The 22,402-nt window shown below is 45.7% G+C and overlaps 1 protein-coding gene across 3 annotated transcripts in view; it reads right to left on the reverse strand.

Moving 5' to 3' along the window:
• The window catches only part of LOC119390737 (monocarboxylate transporter 2), a 39,011-nt gene that overhangs the window by 7,970 nt on the left and 8,639 nt on the right, over nt 1-22,402 (reverse strand). For 2 of the 3 annotated variants that reach the window (XM_037658427.2, XM_037658425.2), the window contains exons 1-3: nt 15,269-15,367; nt 11,153-11,275; nt 9,877-10,023 (exon numbers count right to left, since the gene is read on the reverse strand). In XM_037658427.2, the coding sequence (XP_037514355.1) occupies nt 9,877-10,023; nt 11,153-11,243 (238 nt within the window). In that variant the 5' untranslated portion in view covers nt 11,244-11,275; nt 15,269-15,367. Of the gene's footprint in view, nt 1-9,876; nt 10,024-11,152; nt 11,276-15,268; nt 15,368-22,402 lie in introns of those variants that run through there. The other variant, XM_037658426.2, reaches the window with a different exon arrangement.

Below are 22,402 nucleotides of genomic sequence, written 5' to 3' on the forward strand. Positions count from 1 at the left end.
AAACGGAAAGACAGGGAAGTTAGCCAGTTCTCAGACCGGCTGGCTACCCTGTAGGAGGTTATATACTATTTCTTCTGGAGTGGAGGTGCCGCCCCCGTAAGTGAAGCCGGTCGCCGCCATATTGCAAAAGGAAAAAGTTGGAAGCAGACGACGGAGTGCGCTCCGTTGCCCCGCCGTCGCAGTTGTCTTTGGGGACGGTGGCATGCTTTTGCAAAGCAGCTAAACATTTTACGAGGCCATGGTGACTTCGTGCGTCGCTTATGGCTGCACAAATCGCAATAAAAAGACGCCTGGGATAACTTTTCACGTGTAAGTGTCCTCACTTCGTTCGCTGACGATTGTCTGTTTTCCATGCATGCTGTTAAACTGGAAACAATTTGAAAGGTGCGCATACATGTAATACATGCGTAGAGTTGTATCGACGAAAATTTTACGCTTTAAATGTTTGCTGACTAGACGTTGTGCTTGATTTGTAAGAGTATGCACGAAGTACCATATAATGGGGTGCAGTCTAGCTGGACGTACCGAGCATTATTGGTACGAGTAGGAAATCTAAACGCCCTTAGAATTCCAAGCTTTCTGGTGTTTTCTTGCAAGTCACGACTGACGGCGTGCATGCATATTTATCCGGTGCATGGATATCGAAGTTGATGCATGTTTATCGAGGAATTGGCAAACGCAACATTCCATGACGTGATTATCCATGTTACATGTTTCCAAAGGAATGCGCGCAGCGTTCTACCTGGGAACGTGCCGGTCGAAGAAGTGGTTAGAGAGGTAAGGACGGTGACCAGCACTGACCACCTCTGCTCCGTGTAAAGCAATTTTATCTCTAAAATAGGATGCCGCCCGTTTCATGGCCGGTCCCGCGCGGTGGTTGCGCCAGGTTGCCAAGGAACAACCAACCAACCAACCACCTCTGCTGTATTCACTTCGCAGAATGCTGCGTCGACAGAACGGGGCAGACGGCCTGGCAGTGTACCTACAATTTTTCCTGCTTTCCCAGCGCATCTACAAAGCCTGTTAGTTTCTACCTCCTTGACGTCGCTTCAACACAAATAGTTACGAAAAGAAGAAGTTGCGGCAAAAGTAAGATCTAACTCTTTTGAAATCCGACCAAACCGAAACCGAAACACCGAAGGACGCGGCTGCATTACTTTTTTATGCGTCTAGTCTGAGAGGGCGAGCTGCCTGGTTTCGAGGCTGTGCGCGCTGCGCTTGCCGTGATGGCACACGTCGCCCACGTAGGTTAATGCTGGCGAATCCTCCTTCTGGCCAAATGTTCGCGTGATGGATGTGTGCTTATGTAAAGAGAAAAGTGCGTTCCATGTTAGCTTGTGGTTACCCTTGAACATTGACGTCGTTACATCACAAAAACCCAGTTCCTAGTAACACATATGTAATTACAGAGCGCCAGCGCGCTCGATATACGAAGCATCCCTTCGACAACAAATTATTCTGAAAGTCTGCAGCTGACAATGGGTGTATGACATAATTTGTTTCATAAGCGAGAAGAGGCAACTGTTCGTGGGTGTAACTTTAAAGCAGTTTTCATCTCATTTTTTGATTGTGGGACTGCAAACCAACGCGCGCGCCGTGCGTATTCTGTTGCCGTCTATGGCGGTCGCGCCCTGTCTTTTCTCTAGCTACATGGCCGCCGGCGGCTTCACTTGCTCCCGTAGGCGGCGGCCGGGACTGCCACTCCAGAGGTTCTATAGAACCTCCTTGATACATACATACATACATACATACATACATACATACATACATACATACATACATACATACATACATACATACATACATACATACATACATACATACATACATACATACATACATACGCAATAACAAATAGAGTGAGTAATCATAACAATAAAGTGAACCAGGCTTTTGTTTAAATGCGTTGGTTAGTGCTTCGCGAAAACGCTGATAGTCGGTGATTGATGCCATTTCACCTGGAAGGAGGCTCCACCTGATTGCGGAGCGTCGTAAAAATGATGCGGAGAATGTTTCGTTTTTGAAAATGGAACAGCTAACAGAAATGCAAATTGGGCTAGATGGTGAGGATTCATTGTGGGCGAAGCGCAAAAAACACACGCCACCCTCGAGCGTCGAGGGCGACGTGTCCATAGGGTCGAGGGTGGCATCCATCCTGAGCAACATTTTTTTGGCGAAACTTGACAGAGCTGTTGACAAGAATCTGAACGGCGTAGTTGAAAAAAATGTTTCGGTACGCCGATGATTTCCTTGTCTTTGTTACGAGTGAAAACGTCAACAGGAAGATGATAGACACCTTGAAAGCTTTTAAAGAGCTTGGCATGGGACTGCATTTCACGGTTGAATCTTAAAAAAGACAATACGTTGCAGTACCTAGACTTTAGGCTCGATTTTTCTGGCGCCCATGTTTGCTGAGAGTATCTCCCAAGATCAATTAAACATATCGTGGACTTCAGATCCAGTCACTACAAGCTGGTAAAATTGGCATAGCCACAACATGTTTCCGGTCCGCTCTTTCAAAATCTTGACTTCACTCCTTGCAAGCAAGCGCCATGTCGCAAATCAAAAGACCGAAAGAAGTTGGCTATTCCAATTCAGTAATTTCACTGTCTTGTGAAAAAGTGTTAAGAAGCCTCAAGTCAGTAGAGTGCGGAGAAGGCAGTGCCAAGGCTGATACCAAGCACGTGGTGGCCATTCCCTATGGTCATGCTCTGTCTTACCGCTTGAAAAAATGGCCAGAAATTACAAGGTTGACGTACTTTTCACGTCGCGTCGTAAATTAGGAACAATTTGTGCTGCAGCTACTTGAAAAGACAGTGACAATTCATCCGAGCGAGCCACATGTAATGTGAAGCACGAAATGAAATTTGTGCCTTGTGAGTGCGGGGTGGTTTACCGTTTGCCCACCTGTTGTGGGATGGCATACGTAGGCCAAATTAGCAGGTGCCTGAATATGAAATTACGTGAGCATCATAGCTCTCTGAAGGGTGCACCGTATTCTCATTTGACCATGCATTGCAAGAGTTGCAGCTGCGCACCGGTGTTTGGTGAAACTTCCGTGATCTGTCGTCATAAAAACCAGAGGGAACGTGAAGTGATGGAGGACTACCAGATAAATAAACATGGAGATTCATGAATCAGCCAGTCGTCTGTGGCACTATCACATAACAAAATACACTTGTTGGTAAAGGGTCAGGCATGAGCGTGGTGCAGCAAGGCTGTTTGCAAAGGTACATGCCACCCTGGTGGTGCAGGTTCCTCTCATACTCAAATGTGTTGCTCGTTCTTTTGCTATCAGGCAGGGTTTTGCCGTGGTTGCTTTATTTGTTAGTTTTCTTGCGTGTGATTTCTGCAATTCAAAACCAGTTGAAGTGTATCGCCTGTCCTGTGTCGTTCTCTTCTTTTCCGTCTACGTTTTTTTTGCGCTTCGCCCACAGTGGAACAGCTACTTTATGGTGATGATCAATGCGATGGGACATATACTGCGGTGGAAGAACGAATGTAGAGTGAAGGGTGCTTTAACCGTGTTAGGAACACGGACGGCAGAAGCACTGGTGTTGTTCCTTGGTCTTCTATTGTTCTTGTTTCCAGCGGACTTAAAACGATTTTAAGATAAAAAATAAGAGGGTGTGATTCCACTTTTCAGAAAATGTAGCTGGTTGCCACCGTTGCTCCCGTTGGCGTTGGCGCAAATCTGATGTCTGGCAGAACGGAATGAAATCCGGACGTAACAGCTGTACGCTATCCCGTCCCGTGTTCACTGACGCTTTTCGGCATAATAACGAGATTTAGTGTAGCAAAAACAGCAAAAACAAGGATTTAGCGTTAGCGTTGCGTGCTCCAAACTACGCGCGCGCAGAACGTAAACGTAGCCCGAGCTATTACGCACTTACGCTGTTTCCGGAATATAGCGTTCAACGCTCACGCACGCAAGGGATTCCGTACGTAGGGCAAGATGACGACGCCTGCTGAAGCGAGAGCCGTCCACTTCAAATCTTTCGAGTCGTCGGCCTGCATTATTAAACTAATTTATTGGCAACTAATGTTCGCATTTGATTTAGATCTGAGTAATGATGCTTCGCCACCCGTATACCGCCAATAAAACAGCTCCTTTTTCGAGAACCACCGTCGATTAGCGGTGCAGAAGGCTTAACATGGTTTGTTTATAATTTACGCTCATGTTTACTGCGGCCGCGCAGAGATGGCGACGCTCACTTCATTCGCATGTTTCCAAGATACGGTCAAAACGGCCAGAAGTCACGCCGAGACCTGTCACGATTCGCATCCCTTGTGACATTTTCCGCGGCAGTGCACGAATCTACGGTAGGCGATAACGGAGGCGCAGCAACGGTGACTTTGGATCAGCTCGACGTAGTGGCGCACTTGTGGATTCTTCAATGCACTTAGGGGGCGATCGGAGATCTGTTCGTTCCGCTTGTTCGTTCTCCTGGGGAAGAACAAGCGCGCTGATTGGCTGAAGCGGGAGATGCCACTCAAGGCCGGGGGGTGTCGCCATTTCTTTTTTTTTTGCTTGAACTTTTCTTTTTTGGTGACGTCATATCGCGTCATAACGAGTAGGGTGATCGGAGATCTCTGTTCTGCGCCGTTCGTTCTGCACCCATTCTGGCGGCGCAGGCGATTAGCCGAAGCCGGAAAAAACACATCTTTAACGGGCGTAGCCATTTTTCTTTTTGCTTGATCTTCTATTTTTTGGTGACGTCAGACCGCGTCATAACGAGCATGTCGTCTGCTACAAACGAACGGACCGCGAGGCCGTTCGCACGCGTTCTCTCGAGCGAACAAACGGCTTCGCACGGCATGATGCGGTGGTTGCGGCTGCCGCAACAGCTGATTTTCAGAAAATGGCGCTTGCGACGTGTGCTTCTCTTGCGGTTGGAGGTGCGAGATGCGTTTGAAGCCATGAGTGAGTGCGGCGTCGCTTTCAGTTCTCTAAACGAACAGTGCGAACGAAATGAACGGGCCTGCCACTGGGCTGTGGTCTTACGCGCAGGGACTTCTTAGTTCAAAAGCGCTACCAGCTCTTGCCACGTGTCGTCCAGGTCCTCACTCGTGAACGACGGCCCCAGTGAGCACGACGGCGTAGCTATCTGTGGGTGCTCTTTTATAAAAGCCAGCAGAAACTCCCTTTGACGATCCGACACCCGGGAGCCAAGCCAGACATTCCGACGGGACGACATTTTGAAAAACTGCGCCAACCGCTACTTTTCTTTTTTTTTCCGCGTGCGCGACTTAACATAGCAAGCACGTTAGCAAGCACCAATAAATATCAGCACTCAAAGCTATTGCTGTTTCAGAAACTGCTTGAGCTTGAAAAGAAAACAATATCTTTTCGTATAACAACTGTATTTATTAGAAGGCGAGAAACACTTCGTTTTGAAATATACGGTCCCCTTGCCGAGGACAAACGATGCGCGTCTACTTCCGGAAAGCTCGCCGCTCACCGCTTGACGATTGGCTGTCCTCTTCCTCTCGGCGGAAGAGAGCTGCGGACCGCCCACTTTTGTGACGTAGCACCGCCAGAACGAACGCGGAACGAACAGAGATCTCCGATCCCCCCCTTAGTGTTTCTATGTCTAGATGCCGCCGTATGTGATTGCGTTAGCGTTAGCGGGAATGCCTTCCGCTGTGCTAAAAGACCACCAATGGGCATGCAGTGCGTTGCGTCTTAGTGTTAGCCAGGCCCGTAGCCAGTGGGGGGGGGGGGTCTCCCCGCGAAATGTTTATGAAAAAATGGTGTTTTACCGAAAATAAATAATTAAAGTAGGCGTTTGTCTCAAATAGTCAGGGCTTTCAGCAAGTGCCGCCCCCCCCCCCCCCCCCCCGCCACCGAAAATATTCCTGGCTACGGGCCTGGTGTTAGTCTGCATAGTGTAATGTAGTAAGGTGACTTGTTGGGCGAGTTGGTTCATTCTTACGGTAGAATAGCGCAAATACCAAGACGAGAGAAGATGGCGAGAGACGACGAGAGAAGAAGGCGCCTGTTCGTCTCCCATCTTCCCTCGTCTTGGTATTTGCGCTATTCTACCGTAAGTAATAGTGTAATGTATGGGGCAGCGCTAGAACGAATGCAAGGACGAGAAAAGACAGGACATGCGCTGTATACAAGGACGAGAAAAGACAGGACATGCGCTGTGTAAGTGTCTGTTCTCGTCCTTGTATTCGTTGTAGCGCTGCCCCATACATTACACTATGAACCCTAACCAACTCGCCCACCTTTCCGTTATCCTAGTGTTAGCGTTGAAACGGACGCGAACGCTAGCGTAAGCGTGTTACTCTATACTAAAACTCCCTAACGAACTCTGAGCAAGCCGGAACGGGCGCCTGTTTAATGAAGTTACAATAATGTGTGCGTTTTGAAATCACACGTAGTCAAACCTATTTCAGACGTCATCGTTTGTATATTCGACTACTTTCATATACCCTTCGGTAGTTCTCTCCACCGCAAATAGATATGTATTCATCTTTGTAGAAACAGCGCTCACTAGACGACGACGAAGTAAAAGAAGGCACAGGACAGGCGCTGACTCCTAATAAACTTTAGTTGCGAGTCAGCGCCTGTCCTGTGCCTTCTTTTACTTCGTCGTCGTCTAGTGAGCGCTGTTTCTACAAAGATGAACGCATACCAACTCGCTGAAGCTTCCATTCTTATGCAGATATGTATTCGTTCAGCTTCTAGATTCCCAAAACAGCGACAGCGAATACTTAAAGATGGTCTTAAAGGGAAAATACTATCACGAGAACTTGAGGGTTAAGCATATGAAATGCCTAAGTGCACCGTGAATTTATAATTAAGTCCCGCCAATCGCTGTGAAGTGTTCCCTTCAGCGTTTTGACGGAAGTTCACATCACGCTGTTAGGTGTATTTTACTAGTTATTATACCAACGGGTGATTTTGCAGTCATACGTCAGCGACCAAACTAAGTACGAATCGCTGAAGTGCCACGGCTTTAGAAGCACTTTACTAAAGAAAGAGCAAGCAAGCATCTTAAGCGGTGCGAGGTAGACAATTCAAGGAACTGGGTTCTACAATTTGTGGGCCTGGGGCTTATGCTATTCGTTCGAATAGAACCACCTGAAAAAACCCCAGCTGGGCAGCAGCGGAGATCCAATAATTATCACTATTTCTTCTGCTCAAACATAGAATATAATGCGGCTGAAACTTAGTGAAGTTTTCATCCTGCGATTTGCAGTTTCGCGATGGAAATACCGAGACATGTCGATTTTCTTACGTCGTCTAAATGCCTTGCGTCTTTAGTGGCTGTTCGAACAAGTGATACGTCTGCACAGATGACATCTGTAGTTTTCTCCTTTATAGGTATACTTCAATCATGTTTCAGTTATGCTGCTTTGGGGATTAACTAGCAGGTGCTTCAAACTTTGCAACATCTATGCGCATGTTTGTGTGTGTGTGTGTGTGTGTGTGTGTGCGTTTGTGTGTACGTGCGCGCGCTCGCGCGTGTGTGTGTGTACATGCCTTTACTTGTGCATTTACACAGCTCTATCTTTCAGCATGACGCTAGAAACCCTGCAGTGGTCTGACTTCAGCATATCTACTATATTTCGTCATGAATGTAATGACGACATCCAAATCTAAACTGCAAGACTGGCTAGTCTAATCTAAAACTTGTTTGTTGATAGTCCTTAAAAATATGACGCCAATCCTTAATGGAGCCCATGGGATAGCAGTTCACATTTACGAGACATCGTGGCATAGTTAGAAACAAAAAAAAGATCGAATAAAATGTTCGGCAGATCCCACGCCTGTGGGAATCAGTTCCATGCGAAGCAGTCAGCGAGGTCTTCAAAGCTCACTTTATGGATTTGAGCCAAGCGTTACAAGGTGGATCGACGTGTTTTTGTAAGTGTAGTAGCTATGTGAACATCATGGGCTTACCAGGCACGTCGACAGCAGTGGCGTTTAAAGGGTAAAATATGGTGACACGCAACGTCAGCACTCACTTTATAGTACATAGGTCAGTATTATCGAAACTAAATGCACTTTACGGCTGCGATGTTTTGAATATCAAACATAACTTTCGATAGCGTATTCCTCCGGGGTCAAGCAATGCTTCAGTATAGCTTGCTGAATCATAGGAATACAAATGTAATGTTTATTAGACTGCTATAAAAGCGTACCCAACACTGGAACCACCGACGTTAATCTGATATGACGCCTGTATCGTAGGACTACATATGTAGTGTTTATTGCTTCCTTGTAAAATTAGATATACAGCACCATAACCACAATCGATGTTACACCGAAATGACGCCTGAATAGGCTCTTTTTCCAAACCAGTTTGTAGACCTGGTGTGGCTTTGTGGTAGAATACCTGATTGCCACGCAGAATGCTTGGGTTCGATTCCTGCTGGGAATCCGATTCTTATTCTTTCAATTCATCGGGTCAACGCTTCCGATGTCGGTTTTTCTTAACGCTGTCTCATTTAAATTACCAATGTCTGTTCTCGACGTTCCTGGGTAGATAGAAACTGTCAATCACCTGTTGCGCATACCCGTCCACCGCGGCCCTTGGTAAACGGGTATATGCCACAAGTGTCTGGATGAAAGTGTTTGGAGATGTACGCGACAGGATTTTCACGTTATTGATGTCATGACCCGACAGTCATATTCGCCAAATCCTTTTACTCTCCCATGCCAATTTCGTTCTGCACCATGTTAAGGAGGCGAGGATGAGAGCGCCCAGACGCAGGCAGATAGATAGATAGATGGACAGAAAGGCTGAAAGCGCCAAAGATATCTCTGTTACACCTCTTACACACGTACAAAAATAAATGTGCAGTAAGTCCCCTTTGTTGCTCTGAACCCCTTGCAGAAAGCAGTCGCACCGATGACACAAGGCACTGCGCTAAGTTATTTGGCAGTAATGCGAAGTGGCTAGTTGGTTTGTGGCCTCAGCGATTAGCTCCGGTTTCATGTTTATTCAATAATAATGTTCCTTTACAGAAACGTGTGTACAAGATTGGCAATACACAATGAGCCTCAAAGTTAGAAACTGCCAGGGGGCCTCCCTACGTGATGTGAACGGGAAAACAAAACAAAATGTACAGCATTCAGTGGTTACGGTACCTTCGGTAAGAAAGAAAATGGATAGTGCGAAAAAACGAAAGCAAGAAATACACATATGATTAACAAGGCAAAAAAGGAAAACAGGAACTCTGGAGAGCAAACAATCGAAAGTTACCAATACAAAAGAGAAGAGCAATGTAACACATAGCAGTTGTTATAAGACGCATACGTATAAAAAAGAAAACCAACAAAACGGGCGCCCATTGTGCAGGCTACAATGCACGACACTATCGTCACAGCAAATGACACTGCTCTAATTCAACATGGTGACTTTACAGACTAGATGCGGGCGTACGAAGGATCACGTCGTTGCCTCAACAGCGCACCTTTGGGGCGTCACGGATATTTGCAACAACCCCAGAGGGGATTATGACCGCACCCAGGGAGCCTTCGTCGAAAGGCTGAATTATTGAGTTGCGCATACTGAATGCGAAAGAACACCCTTTACGTTCAAAAAGTCGATGCGCCATCTGCTTTCCCGCATTGGCGCTTTGCAGAGAGTGACACACTCTATTGTGATGTGTCACTGCGCATGAACGCATTTGTGAACGATGTCTTTAGAGTGCTCGTCTGTAAGGGGTATTAAATATTTTATAATCCAACTTTAATATAAGCGATCTTATGGTATTTGTTCATTTATAAAATACAATAATGGCGCGCGCGCGACCAGTCTACATTAGAGCAGTTGCTTTCGCACAATCTCTTAAAGATTTAAGTTTATGCTGCTTAGAGCTAGACAAATGTTTGGTTGCTTAGCCAGTTGTTCTCACCTGCCATGTAGCCTAGCGCGCCCAGCACTACTATCGGCCATGAGGCTTCCACCCTGCTGGCGTGGAAAGTCTCGAGCATAGCGACGAATAGTAATCCCATAGAACGCCACGCAGCCAGTGCGAAGAAGGATGACAGGGCACATGCTCCTGCGTTGTGGACAGTAATACGGAGTACATTTCAGAGACTCTTGCCTATATGTGCTTCACTATACACCTTTTAAAACATTGTCAGCCAAGATTGCTAATGCGCAATGAAGTCAATTAGTAAATGACAGTCATTGTCACTCGAACTCAAGTGATTGCTAATCAAATTGATGTCTGCTTTATCGAGGCCACTATCAGCCTGTCAGCGTTTCCACTTAATTATGCTAATTAACATCAACTGTATGGCTGCCAAAGTAGCTCACGCGAGGCTTGACGACCGAAAATAGGTGTACGAGGCACTTACCGCGAAATACGCGCGCCTAAGAAAGAGTAAACAAAATGCGGATAATTATTTCAGAGATAACGGTGAAACATTCTGATAATATAAATCGAAAAATTCACTTTTTAATGAGACTACACCTACTTCATCGTAGACTTCGAAGTGGAGATGAGGAGTGGTGAGGGAGAGTTGTGAGGGGGAGTGGAGAGGAGGTGTGTGGAGAGGGTATGCGCATTCGCAGTAAGGGTGGTCACGCCGCACACCACCACCACCACCACCGGTTTGAACTCCGCTATAAGATGCTTCGCATCTAATAATTGGTCATTAAGTCTGTACCACCTGTTAGCCTGCGTGCTGAGAACCTTTGAAGCCTTCCCCGCGCAGCTTATCCTGCTCTGTACAGCCATGCACCATGACAAAATCTTAGAAGTTGCATATCATTGACCAAATATGCCATCTTGGTTCGTGATTGGTATTTAGCAGTCTTTCACAGTGTTTGCGTGAATGCGGGAATTTGTAACCACCAGGGGCACTTCAAACTGGGGGGTAAACGGGCACTGAAACAAGTGTCCGGAATTTCCAAGAATGTCCGCTGTTCCTGGTTTTTCGGACGTGGGCTTATTTCACCGTACAGTAATAGTCCATTTTCGTTCAGCAATATTATGTCTAACACTTCGGCATGCTACCACGACCAGCACTTCATCAAACTACTACCCATAAAATGCAGTCGTTTCTTTCGGCAGGTGCTCTCTCACGCGCTGCTGGCAGCATCACTGAACAAAACACGTGCACTTTGTTTTGCATAACATTCTCGGAGCACTGGTTATGCTATAGTGTAGACTATAAACTTACCGTCCACAAGCCAGCTGTGGACACTGTCGGGGCCGTGTTGCGGCACGCGATGGCAACAGTTCCAGAGATACCACGTCCTCCGTCCAGGCATCGTAGGTTTCGCTGAGGGGAAGCTCTCATCAACTAGAACGAAGAGTAGAGCACCAACTTGAAGTTTTGCTGCAGCTATGGAGACTGTAGACGGGAGGCATGACCGCAGGTTTTAGATAATTCTAGAAAGCGATGACTGTTTCACTACTTGACATTTCATTACGATAATGGCAACGTCTGGCCGGCATTCGTCAGAATTTTTCACTTTATGCTAAACTGCCACAGGACTGTGTATTTAAGTAGTGTTTAGCCAGCAGAATTTACGCAGTCGTTCTAAGCGAATATATCAGGATTATAGCTATGTTCGTGGCTGACTCACAAAGCAAGGTGACTAGTCATACAATGACACCTCCTTGTTGTGCATATGGGCTCACTGCTGGTGATTTTTTGTCCCATCTCTCGTTATTTTTGACAGTTTACCCCTTGCTCTAAAATAGGGTCGCAAACTGGGGATGCCTCGTTTCTGTTAACTTTCTGTACCATTGAAATGTAGGCTTATTTTTGCAACGAATTTCTTTGGCTGTCCACATTATGTGACGCCATGGTGCGGCGTGCCTCAAGCACAGACATGACAAAATGAGGCCGCCAGCTGTGACTGCGTCCGTGTAGCACGAGTTGATATCAATGGACTCAAATTTGCCGCCGTCTCCATAACACTATAACTTGCACAGCGCTCACCTTGCTGCCCTACATATAACGTAATACTGTCGCTTCAACGTTGGCAGGAATCGGTGTGGCAACATTAAGAGAGACTAGTATTTTGTCAGCTATGTGCGACCAGACAAACTCATCAACTGTTACCAGGGCTGTTATAGATTTTCTGAAGGGCACATGACTGGACACCAGACTCTAGCGAAACCACCATGTTAGGTGGTTATTGTATACACGCATAAGTCTTTCCTCTCCCCATCATCACCCCTTTTTCCCCCTTTCCCTTTCGCCCTGTGCAGGGTAGCAGGCTAGAGCACACTAGCTCAGGCTAACCTCTCTGCCTTCAAATAAATTCTCTCTCTCTCTTGCCTGCTCAGCTCAAATGATTTACGTCGGATTGGAAAAATGGTTTCTTTCGGTAACTACTGAAGAAAACCTAACTATGTTACACGCAGAAAATAATAGATAAACTATATCGTCAAAGGAGAGAAAAAAATTTTGTTAAGATACATTTACGAAATTTGTTTCGAAATCGGAGATTCAACGATAGCTCAGGTACGAAATATTTCCTCCTGAGCTGTTTTGCTCACTTGCGAATAACACTATCACAGTTCCGTAAACTGCACCTATTCAAGCATCCAAAGTGCACAAAACTGAAGTATTGTACAACGCTATGATTTCTACACTTCGAATTGACACTTCGCAAAAGATATATATTTATATGTAAGTTGGCTTTTCTGCAATAATATTTTCCAAACGAAACTGTAGTTCGCAGATTGCTTTTCTCACTCTAAGGATGTTCACCCGTCCAGATTCAAGCGAAGATGCCCGAGCACCGCGCAAGCTTTTGCAAAATTACTGCTAGGATGTCGCGCGTTATGGTAAGCTCTACAGTGCGTAGAGAGAAAGGAGGAAACCAAGAAAAGGAAATGCACGGACGACTAGTGGATCAAAAATGGCCGCGTATCTGCGTGCTTCGCTGCAAATGTCGTGTAAAGACGATAGAAGAGGCGCTGTGTGAGATATGGACGCCATCTGGCAATACGTCGGGAAACATGAGTGCTGTGTTGCGTGCTGGTAGTCCCGGCGCAGCAGCAGGCGAAGACCGGCGGTGACCAACGCGACCGGCGGGGACGCCAGCCAGGCCGAAAACGCGGTTTGGCGCGAAGCGCTGAAGCAGAGAAACGTCCGCAGTCAACGAGTACTCTCCACACACTCTTTTATTTACACGTCGCCTGGGTAAAACAGGAACGCCAGAGCGGCGCCCACAACCGGCAGCCTGAAGGCCGCCCACAACGCTGCTTTTTCATTTTTTAAATATTTTTTTTCACCTTCTTGGCCTTCTCAAAACTAAAGTTTTTCAACACCAACCCATGGCATTCGTACAGTGCAATACAGAACCGAAACCGAAACACAACAATGAGCTCGTGCGAAGGGCACGGAGGAAGGCAAATTTCAGCGCAGTCGCATTTTCAGCTTTGTTGAAACAGCGCTCACTAGACGACGACGAAGTAAAAGAAGGCACAGGACAGGCGCTGCCTGTCCTGTGCCTTCTTTTACTTCGTCGTCGTCTAGTGAGCGCTGTTTCAACAAAGATGAACGCATACCAACTCGCTCAAGCTTCCATTCTTATGCATTTTCAGCGCAGCTTAAGAAACTAGGGTCCTTAAAATTACGTATGTATGCATTTTCTATTAAAGGAACACGCCACCTAATACTTACCTATTGATGTTGCACCTCAGATATGCATGATATTTACTTTTTGATCGACAACGTTCACGAGTATGAACAGCCATACCAGTTCAAGACGGCTGGCCCTTGGGCAAGTGGTTCAACTTTGGCCGAGTGGCTGAATCGAGGGACGTGCCGACAAACAGAAAGACAGACAGACAGAAAGACAGACCAAAATTTGTGCGTTTAAGTTCCCCAAGAAAGACTATCGTCTTTAAAAACAGTCTGTTCTGCTAGTCTGTCATCGAGGCTGTTCGTGCTTAAAGTATACTTGCTCGCGATTGCGCAGTAACTATATTGAAAAGTGTCAATTTATCTTTTTGACACTTTTCATTTCAAAGAAGCATTTGAAATCATTCACGGCGATCTTATCGCGCACTTCGTATGTTTCCACTTTAGATGTGGTACAGTATGCTGTTTGCTAATAGAAATGGATATGCATTTTATGGCCTATAGTAACTCATTTGCAAACTTGGTGCGTTTACGACTGCAATGTGTAAACGTATGGTATCAAAATTCTCAGCACCGTTGGACTGTGGTGTTTTCTTCAAGTGAAACGTAATATAGTCCTTTAATATAGTTTCAGCAGTTGCCTGACTCTTAGAAGATTAACTTTATTTTACATGAATTTGAATATAAGTATACTTGAAGTAAGCTTAAGATAGAGAGTAAAAACGAAGGTGAAGGCAAGGAGCTAAGTAAGCACGCGGTCGGTTGCCTACCCCATAGAGTTTCCTAAAATGACCTAGAGGGAACTCTGGCGCTGCGATCGTTCAGCCACCATGGGAATGGTGGGTAGTACATGGATTTGCCTAGTCTTCGTGCTTGTGGGCTTCGAAAGCACTTGTGGTTTTGTTTATTGCTGTGTTTTCGCTTTCTCTCAGATAAAAACATTGATCGTTGTGAACTTCGTGACCAGATTTGTATCGGTGAGCCTAAAGAAGTTAAAGTGGCGACGTGAAACTGCTGATCTTTGCCGAATTTCGTTTTGCGACAAAGCGGATGCAGGCGACGCGGAGCCAAACGGAGCCGAAAGAACGAAGTTTAGACAAATCCGTGTACTACCCATGATTCCAATGCTAGCTGAAGCGCGATGCATTGCAGCTCCCATAGACACTAGCGCCAGAGTTCCCTCTAGCAAGTATTGTAGGAAACTCTATGGCCTACCCTACACGCGGTAGGGAAAAAGGGGAAAGCACAGATAAGGCAGAGAAGAAATAAAGAAGAGTAGGAGAAATAAAAAATCAACAGCTTCGCCTATAAGAGGAGAACGTGATTACGCTATCGAAATCCATTCGCATTACTTTCTCATTCCCTCGCTATACTTCGCATCTCTGTGGACATCTCAGCCGTATGGTGAGGGAAATAACGCATCTGTGCGTCGCAGTGGCCGTTGCAAATTCTCCTAGGGCGCTTTAAGGCCGGTTTCTTGATTTCTGATCTCGCGGTAACCCAAGAAGCCTGACCTGGTAGGTTTTCAGGGGAGTTAGGCAGCTGGAAACCACATTCGCTTCTAGTGAAGAGACGTGCAGTGACCCACTGTGACGCGGTGTAGATTGAGAAAACGGGGTTGCATGAATAATGACACCATGTTCCGTCCGCGGCCGTAATCCACGCAGGCGCATTGTTGCGAGAGCCACTCACTTATCCTTTTGAGTTCTTGGACGGGCAACTTCGTTAAAAGCGACAAGCTGCACTGCGACTTCCGGAAGCACCGGCGTCGAGGTGCGCACTAATTCATAAACAAAGAGTCCGGGCCCTACCAGTGGGAATAATACTGTTACGACAGGTTTTGTCTTACTGCCAACCTTTTACTGTCTGAGCGATGTTACCGATGTCTGCAATCCATCATATAGATGTAGCGTCTCGCCGCACGCCATAAAAACGCTTTGTTAAAGAGCCATTCCCTTTGCTTGTTAAGAGATGTCGCAATATTCCGACGTGCGTGGTTGTCCTACGCCGGGAATAACCGCATACGAATGCAAAATAGTGAAAGCTTCTTTGCTTTTAGACACGGTAGGACCAGCCCTGTGGCTTGTGGCCTACCAATAAGCGCTCTCATTTGAAAGAGTTGCGACATGTTTACATGCTGTCTTTTGGCAGGCCTTCTTGCTCATTTATTCAATATTGCTACCTCGTATGCAAAATAAATTTGTTCACTGTAGTTTGTCTTACTACTGTTCCAAATATTGTCAGAAACGGCACCATCGCGTAGCGCACAGCGCAGAGCTGTGTACTTTGTTTGGAGGTATATTAATTTTCATTGTCGAACCCCGAGATACTTAGAAACCAGAAGAGCACAGTGAATGAAGCGCGGTAAAAAAAGTGCTGCTTTGACAATACATGACATCAATGCCGTTGTATGCTACGAGATCTATATCACATTCTATTGAAAAAAAAAACGGCGTTGTCGAGACCGAGTTACAGAGTCCAATACGTCAAAAAAAAAGGTATGTCAAAGGAAGTTATTGAGAGATATATAGGTGTGAAGAGGATGGTAAGGTAATGGCATCTGGTTTGGTACCCTGAACTCGCTAGGGGAAAAGAGGTTGAAAATAGGGTGCAGAGAAAGAGCGAGAGAGGAAAAATAACACTGGACTGGCGTTCTAATCACAGTCGTTCAGAAAAAATCACAGCATATCCACGGAGTGAATGATGATGAGTGGGCGAAGCTGCGGAGGTTCATCGGTAAACCGTGAATCTGCCCAGTACATCATCACCGCCGTGAGATCGGGCGCGTTTATACTAAAGGTTCGATGAGAGTTATGACAACTTGCAGCTCACTTTAATTTTACATGTACGCTGTGAATTTTCATTGTTTAGAAAACCATTGCTCTAGAAAACATCTGGCGTCTTTCCTTAAGCAGCTGGCGTCTTTTCGTTTTGCTTTAGAAACATCTGCCGTTCTTTCATTTTGCTTTTAGAAAACATCTGGCGTCTTTCGTTGGTTTATTTCATCAATCAACGGCGTTTTCTGAACAAAATTTTTATTGTTTAATCACGCACAGGAGAAATCTCACCAGGCACTACCTAGGAGGTAAACAATGGCTGCTAATGGAAATGAGAGACAGAAGAAGTCGGCTTTTAGCTAACACTTACACTTCTACTTCTACTAACGTTTCCTACTGGAACATGCCAATGGCTGCTAATGGCGAATGAGAGACAGAAGAATTCGGCTTTTAGTTAACGCGCACGCTGCGAATTTTTTATTGTTCAACAACGCACAGAAAAAATCTCCCACCGGCACCACCTTGGAGGTCAAGATCTGGTACTAGCGTTACGACTGCTTACGCACTACGACTACGAGGGACGAACGGGTGCCGCTTTAAGGAGCTTCGCCCCTTAAACTGGTAGATCGTAATAACGCAGCAGTACATGCACAGTCTTTTGCGTCGTTAAGTCCTGTAGATGACGCAGAATTCTTTCCTCAGACAGTGGTCGGTTTTCATGTCGTTGACTGCGTTGTAAATAGATTGGCTTTGTGCACTATATAAAAGCAGTCGCAAAAAACATGTCCAATTAATTCCTATTTGGATATTAGCAATAATTGCTAAGGTTTAACATTCCAAAATTATGAGGGTTTATGAGGGCTCCGGAAATTTCTACCACCCGGGCTTCTTTAACGTGCACCTAAATCTAAAGTCACGGGCCTGAAGCATTTACGCCAACGCCATCATCGAAAATGCGACATTCGGGTCAACAGTCAAGCAGCATAACCACTAGACCGCCGTGGCAGGTGTGTCTCCTTTAGAAGGTAGTTCTTTGGACAAGTTCATGGTTTGTGAACTATGGCGCTCGACTGCTATGGCGCTCGACTGCTGACTCGAAGGCCGCGGGTTCGAAAACCGGCCGCGGCGGCTGCATTTTCGATGGAGGCGGAAATGTTTGAGGCCCGTGTACTTAAGGTGCACGTTCAAGAACCACGGGTGGTCTAAATTTCCGGAGCCCTCCACTACGGCGTCTCTCATATTCATATCGTGGTTTCGCGACGCTAAACCCCCGATATTGGTAATATATTATTACAGGCTAATGGTTTATGATAAAGACTTACAAAGAAGGAAAGGCACGGGCAAGGAAAGAATGAACACGACAGACAAAGTGCTGACAACGCACGTCTACTTCGCCGCAGCGATCACAGACTGCGGGGCCGCGCATCCGAATGCATAACGCATAGGCGTTCGTAAATACAGCGCCAAATTACAGTTCAGTCATGACCGCTGGATACATTACAACAGATTCCCCAAGACGTAGCTTCACTTCATACGCAACAGCGGCCTAACGGCGCATTTAATACACATGTACACAAAAAGTATAATGGCTTAAGGGCAGGTCTATGTCTCAATAAAAAAACTACATTCCACAAAAAAAAAAAAAAAACGCCAGGCCTGCGCAGAAAGCGCAGCACAGTCACAACGAAAGCTGGAAGGGCGCGGCATTTCTAGAGCCCGTTATAAACTCTCTTGTGGCTACTAATACAAGTACACTAACAACGTACCCACTACGCCACAAGTCATAATCATAGAGAAAGAAAAAAGTTAAGAGAGGACACTCCGCGAAATCTGGCCTCAGGAAGTCCGTCACGACGACGTAACGAACTAGTGCTCTCACCAAACGCCAGAGGACGCAAGCGCGAAAAAAAGAAAGTTATCAACAGAACTGTATTTACAAAATAATAATTATACGCCAAATTTTGGCATGTTCTTTATACATAAAAACAATTTATTCAACACACCTTACTTGGTTATCTTTATTCAGCCATGCTGTCATAAACACCATCTACGATTCGCGTCTGCCATACCGGCACACCAGCGACAAGCCCATGCATGAGAGCGGGAAGGTTTCGTCAACGTGAGCTGCGTCGGTGTTTTCGTGTGTGAGACAACAGGTGACGTACGTTTTCAACAACGCCTCCTATAAAATTTGGTTTTCAAGCCAAGCTTGTAGAATGACATGTTGTTGGACTAGTTGGGTCATTTATTCAGAAAAAGTTTACAACTGCGCGAATAAGACGCCACGTAAGAAACATAGAGACACGCACACATGTTGCGCTTCGTGTGCGTGCGTGTTTCTGTTTCTTACGTGGTGTCTTATTCGCGCAGTTGTAACCTTTGTCTGAAGCTTGTAAGGACGGCGAGGTTCGCTAAAAAACAGTTTGCGGCTCTACGCGGTGGCTAGACGTGAACATTGTGCAACGTATGCAGTACAGCATTTGGGGCACGGCGTCAAGCCGAGGCGACGCGCGCTGCGTCTGCCACGGACGCGAGCGTCTGTGCGCTGAGCTCGGTGCGAAACATTGAGGAGCGTTTGCTGGGCATCGCATGCTTCACACACGCGTTTCCCGAAGCTTCAGACCACGAATAAATCTTGGCTTTTCTGATATATTGCGTGGTGTTGTTTCTGTACGCTTTATTTTTTTCTGTGCATTATTTCGGTTAACCATAGTCGTGACTTGCGACTTCATTGCTATGTATATGCCACTTCTTCCTCCTTCATCAGCTTTGTTCTCTGTGTTTTTGCCATAGGTCCTTACGGCCCAGTGTGTCATACTTCACCAGCTTGTCAGCTTCTGCCAACTCTAGCGACGAGTGCGTTGTCTGTGTTCTCTCTGTATCTCATACAATATTTGTAACAATTTATTTGTATGCCGAGATGCATTTGTTGTCTACCTTGCATTTCTGTGCGATGATGTTCTCATTTTGTGCTTTTTATATGCGCAGCCTCTACGTTTGCCATGGAATAAAAACATTGCAGATACTCTGTCTCTTTGATTGATATATAGATTGAGCGCTTGTTTCAAAAGAAAAACACAAGCGCGATGAATAAATCCGTAGTGAATTGTGATTACCTGCATCACTTTCTATTACAATCTAATCAAAGTAAAAATTATGTCACTACCTCTATTCGCACGAACCATTGTACTGGACAAAATAGGGAAACGGTAAATCAAAACGACAAACAATAGCTTTGCCATTTGGGCGAAGAAAAGTGGTCTGAAATCATTAACTTTCGCCATAGCCAAACGTCGGTTACGCAGAGTAATTCAAAGTTCGCGCCAGTGAAAACGAAACAGGAAGCGCAGGCCACTTGCTCTCACCAACCACCAGGTGCGCTAAGGTCGATTGGGCCGCTGGGGTCTATGGGAGTGTCCACTCTTAACATTTTTTTCTTTCTCTATGTCATAATTGTGAAGTTGGAAGGCACCCATCACGCCATTATTCGTCATTCTGCGGAGAAGAGAGGTGCCTGCTTTAAGGCATCATGTGCACTTTGTTGATGCGACGGTTAATGACGATGAAGAATTATGGCTGAGTTCTTTGTAATGGGTTGGAAGCTTTAAACGACCCACTAATTACGTAATTCTCTCTGTGTGACGCCCGGTCTTTATTTAACTCTCGCGCCACGCTTCATAGCATCTGTTAACCCGAGAAAGAATGAGACAGAGAATTAACTTGCAGGAGGATCAAAAGGTGGGCCAGTTGGTAATTCATTTTCTTCGTTCAGCGAACTGGGAGCGTAGAAAGAAACACAAAGGACGAAGCGAGGTCTTATGTGGTTCCTCGCTTCGTCCTTTGTGTTTTAGGGGCGAAGCTCCTTAAGGCGGCACCCGTTCGTCCCTCGTCGTGCTCGTAGTAGTGAGTAACAAGTCTTACCCTTTGACCTCCAAGGTGGTGCCGGTGGGAGATTTCTCCTGTGCGTTGTTGAACAATAGAAAATTCGCAGCGTGCGCGTTAACTAAAAGCCGAATTCTTCTGTCTCTGTAGAAGTGTAAGTGTTAGCTAAAAGCCGACTTCTTCTGTCTCTCATTCCCATTAGCAGCCATTGTTTACCTCCAAGGTAGTGCCTGGTGAGATTTCTCCTGTGCGTGATTAAACAATAAAAATTTTGTTCAAAACGCCGTTGATTGATGAAATAAACCAACGAAAGACGCCAGATGTTTTGTAAAAACAAAACGAAAGAACGCCAGATGTTTCTAAAGCAAAACGAAAAAGACGCCAGCTGCTTAACGAAAGACGCAAGGTGTTTTCTAAAGCAATGGTTTTCTAAACAATGAAAATTCACAGCGTACATGTAAAATTAAAGTGAGCTGCAAGTCGTCATAACTCATCGAACCTTTAGTATAAACGCGCCCGATCTCACGTCGGTGATGATGTACTGGGCAGAATTCACGGAAGATTCACGGTTTACCGATGAACCTCCGCAGCTTCGCCCACTCATCATCATTCACTCCGTGGATATGCTGTGATTTTTTTTTCTGCGCTCCCAGTTCGCTGAACGAAGAAAAAGAAGACAGAGATTTAACTTTATTGATACCCTTAGGAAATTTATGATGGGAGTCTTATGGTCTTTCTTGGCAACCAATAGAAGTGCACTTGCGAGGAACCCAGTACGTCATAAATCATCATAATGTTTTTGAAGTACGGAAGCAGCCACTATGCAATTTTTCGTCGTTCTGGGGAGAACTGTGGTACCCGCTAAACACCGGTAAGGCATTTCGTCCACTTGGATGATGCTGTGGCGGATGACGATAAAGAATTATGGCAGAACCCTTTGTAATGGGTTGGAAGCGTTCAACAGCCCACTCGTTGTGCAATTCTCATTGTGTGACGCCCTGAATGTTATTTTTCTCTTCTACCACACAACATTACATAGTAATGTGGTTCCTTCCTGGCATGAAGCCTGTATAAGGTCTTTTTGCAAAGCACTTTCAAGCACCAGCATTGCTCTGAGAAAGAACTAATATGTTGATTATGCTCTTATCGCAACACAATGACGAACAGAAGGCACTACAGAATTCGCAATCACCTCTATAGCGGATACATCACGTAACTGATTTTTCAATTGTGTGCTAGAACAGCGGTAAGGATAAGCACCTCACCAATGCCGTATACCATTCTGGTTGATATTCCATTTGCTCGTAGACATCTCTTAGCTGAGTGACCAACCTAATGAAGTGGGCTGTTGAGGAAACTATCGGCTCTGCGTTTCTCTGCAACATGCGCGTCTTCCACAGGCTATGCATTCCAATGAGGAGAAACATGTCGAATGGTACGTCATTACAACTCGCTGGCAAGAGATATCGCACGGAATCAATTGCTTTCAAGTGATATCCTATGTTGAATAAATACCATGAAAGAAAAAAAAAAAAAAACCAGCATTGCTCTGAGGTAGAACACTGGCCTCCCACGCAGAGGGCCGAAGTTCGAACCTCGTTCCATCCCGTATATTTTTTTTTCTTATTTAAGTTTTTTTTTCTCATTTCGCGCGATAGTGGTTACGGACACCGGCGGCGGCGGCGGCGGCGGACAGATACGGCACCAAAAACGACCCCTGTGATCTCATCGGGGCTTTCGCTATAAAAAAAAGGAGTAGCGTACAGTCAGCGAAGTCTTGACGGGAGTCGAAGTCTTAGCTTTAGATAAAAGGAGTTCAATCGAGTATGCTTCAAGCGCTGCTCATTACATTCTCACATAGTGTATTGGCGAGCAAGGATGCCGAGCTTCATTGCAGAGATGGTCGTAGAAAGCGGTATGGGGAGTTTGCAGTATTTAACATGTGCTGAACGGAAGATTGGTCGGCCCATTCACTGCCGGTAATAGAGCAGTGACTAGGTAACCATTCAAAAGGGATATAACGTCCCTTCCCGGTAAGGGCGTGTATCGCTTATGCTGTCTCCAGTAACACCTGTTCATGCGGTCCGCTGCGCAAGGCTAACAGTAGACACTGCAGTGTGCCTCCGATTCATAAAAAATTGGACTTAAGTATAGCTTCATCATTAAA

The sequence above is a fragment of the Rhipicephalus sanguineus genome, chromosome 4 (assembly GCF_013339695.2).
Source record: "Rhipicephalus sanguineus isolate Rsan-2018 chromosome 4, BIME_Rsan_1.4, whole genome shotgun sequence".
Classification (NCBI taxonomy): Eukaryota; Metazoa; Arthropoda; class Arachnida; order Ixodida; family Ixodidae; genus Rhipicephalus; species Rhipicephalus sanguineus.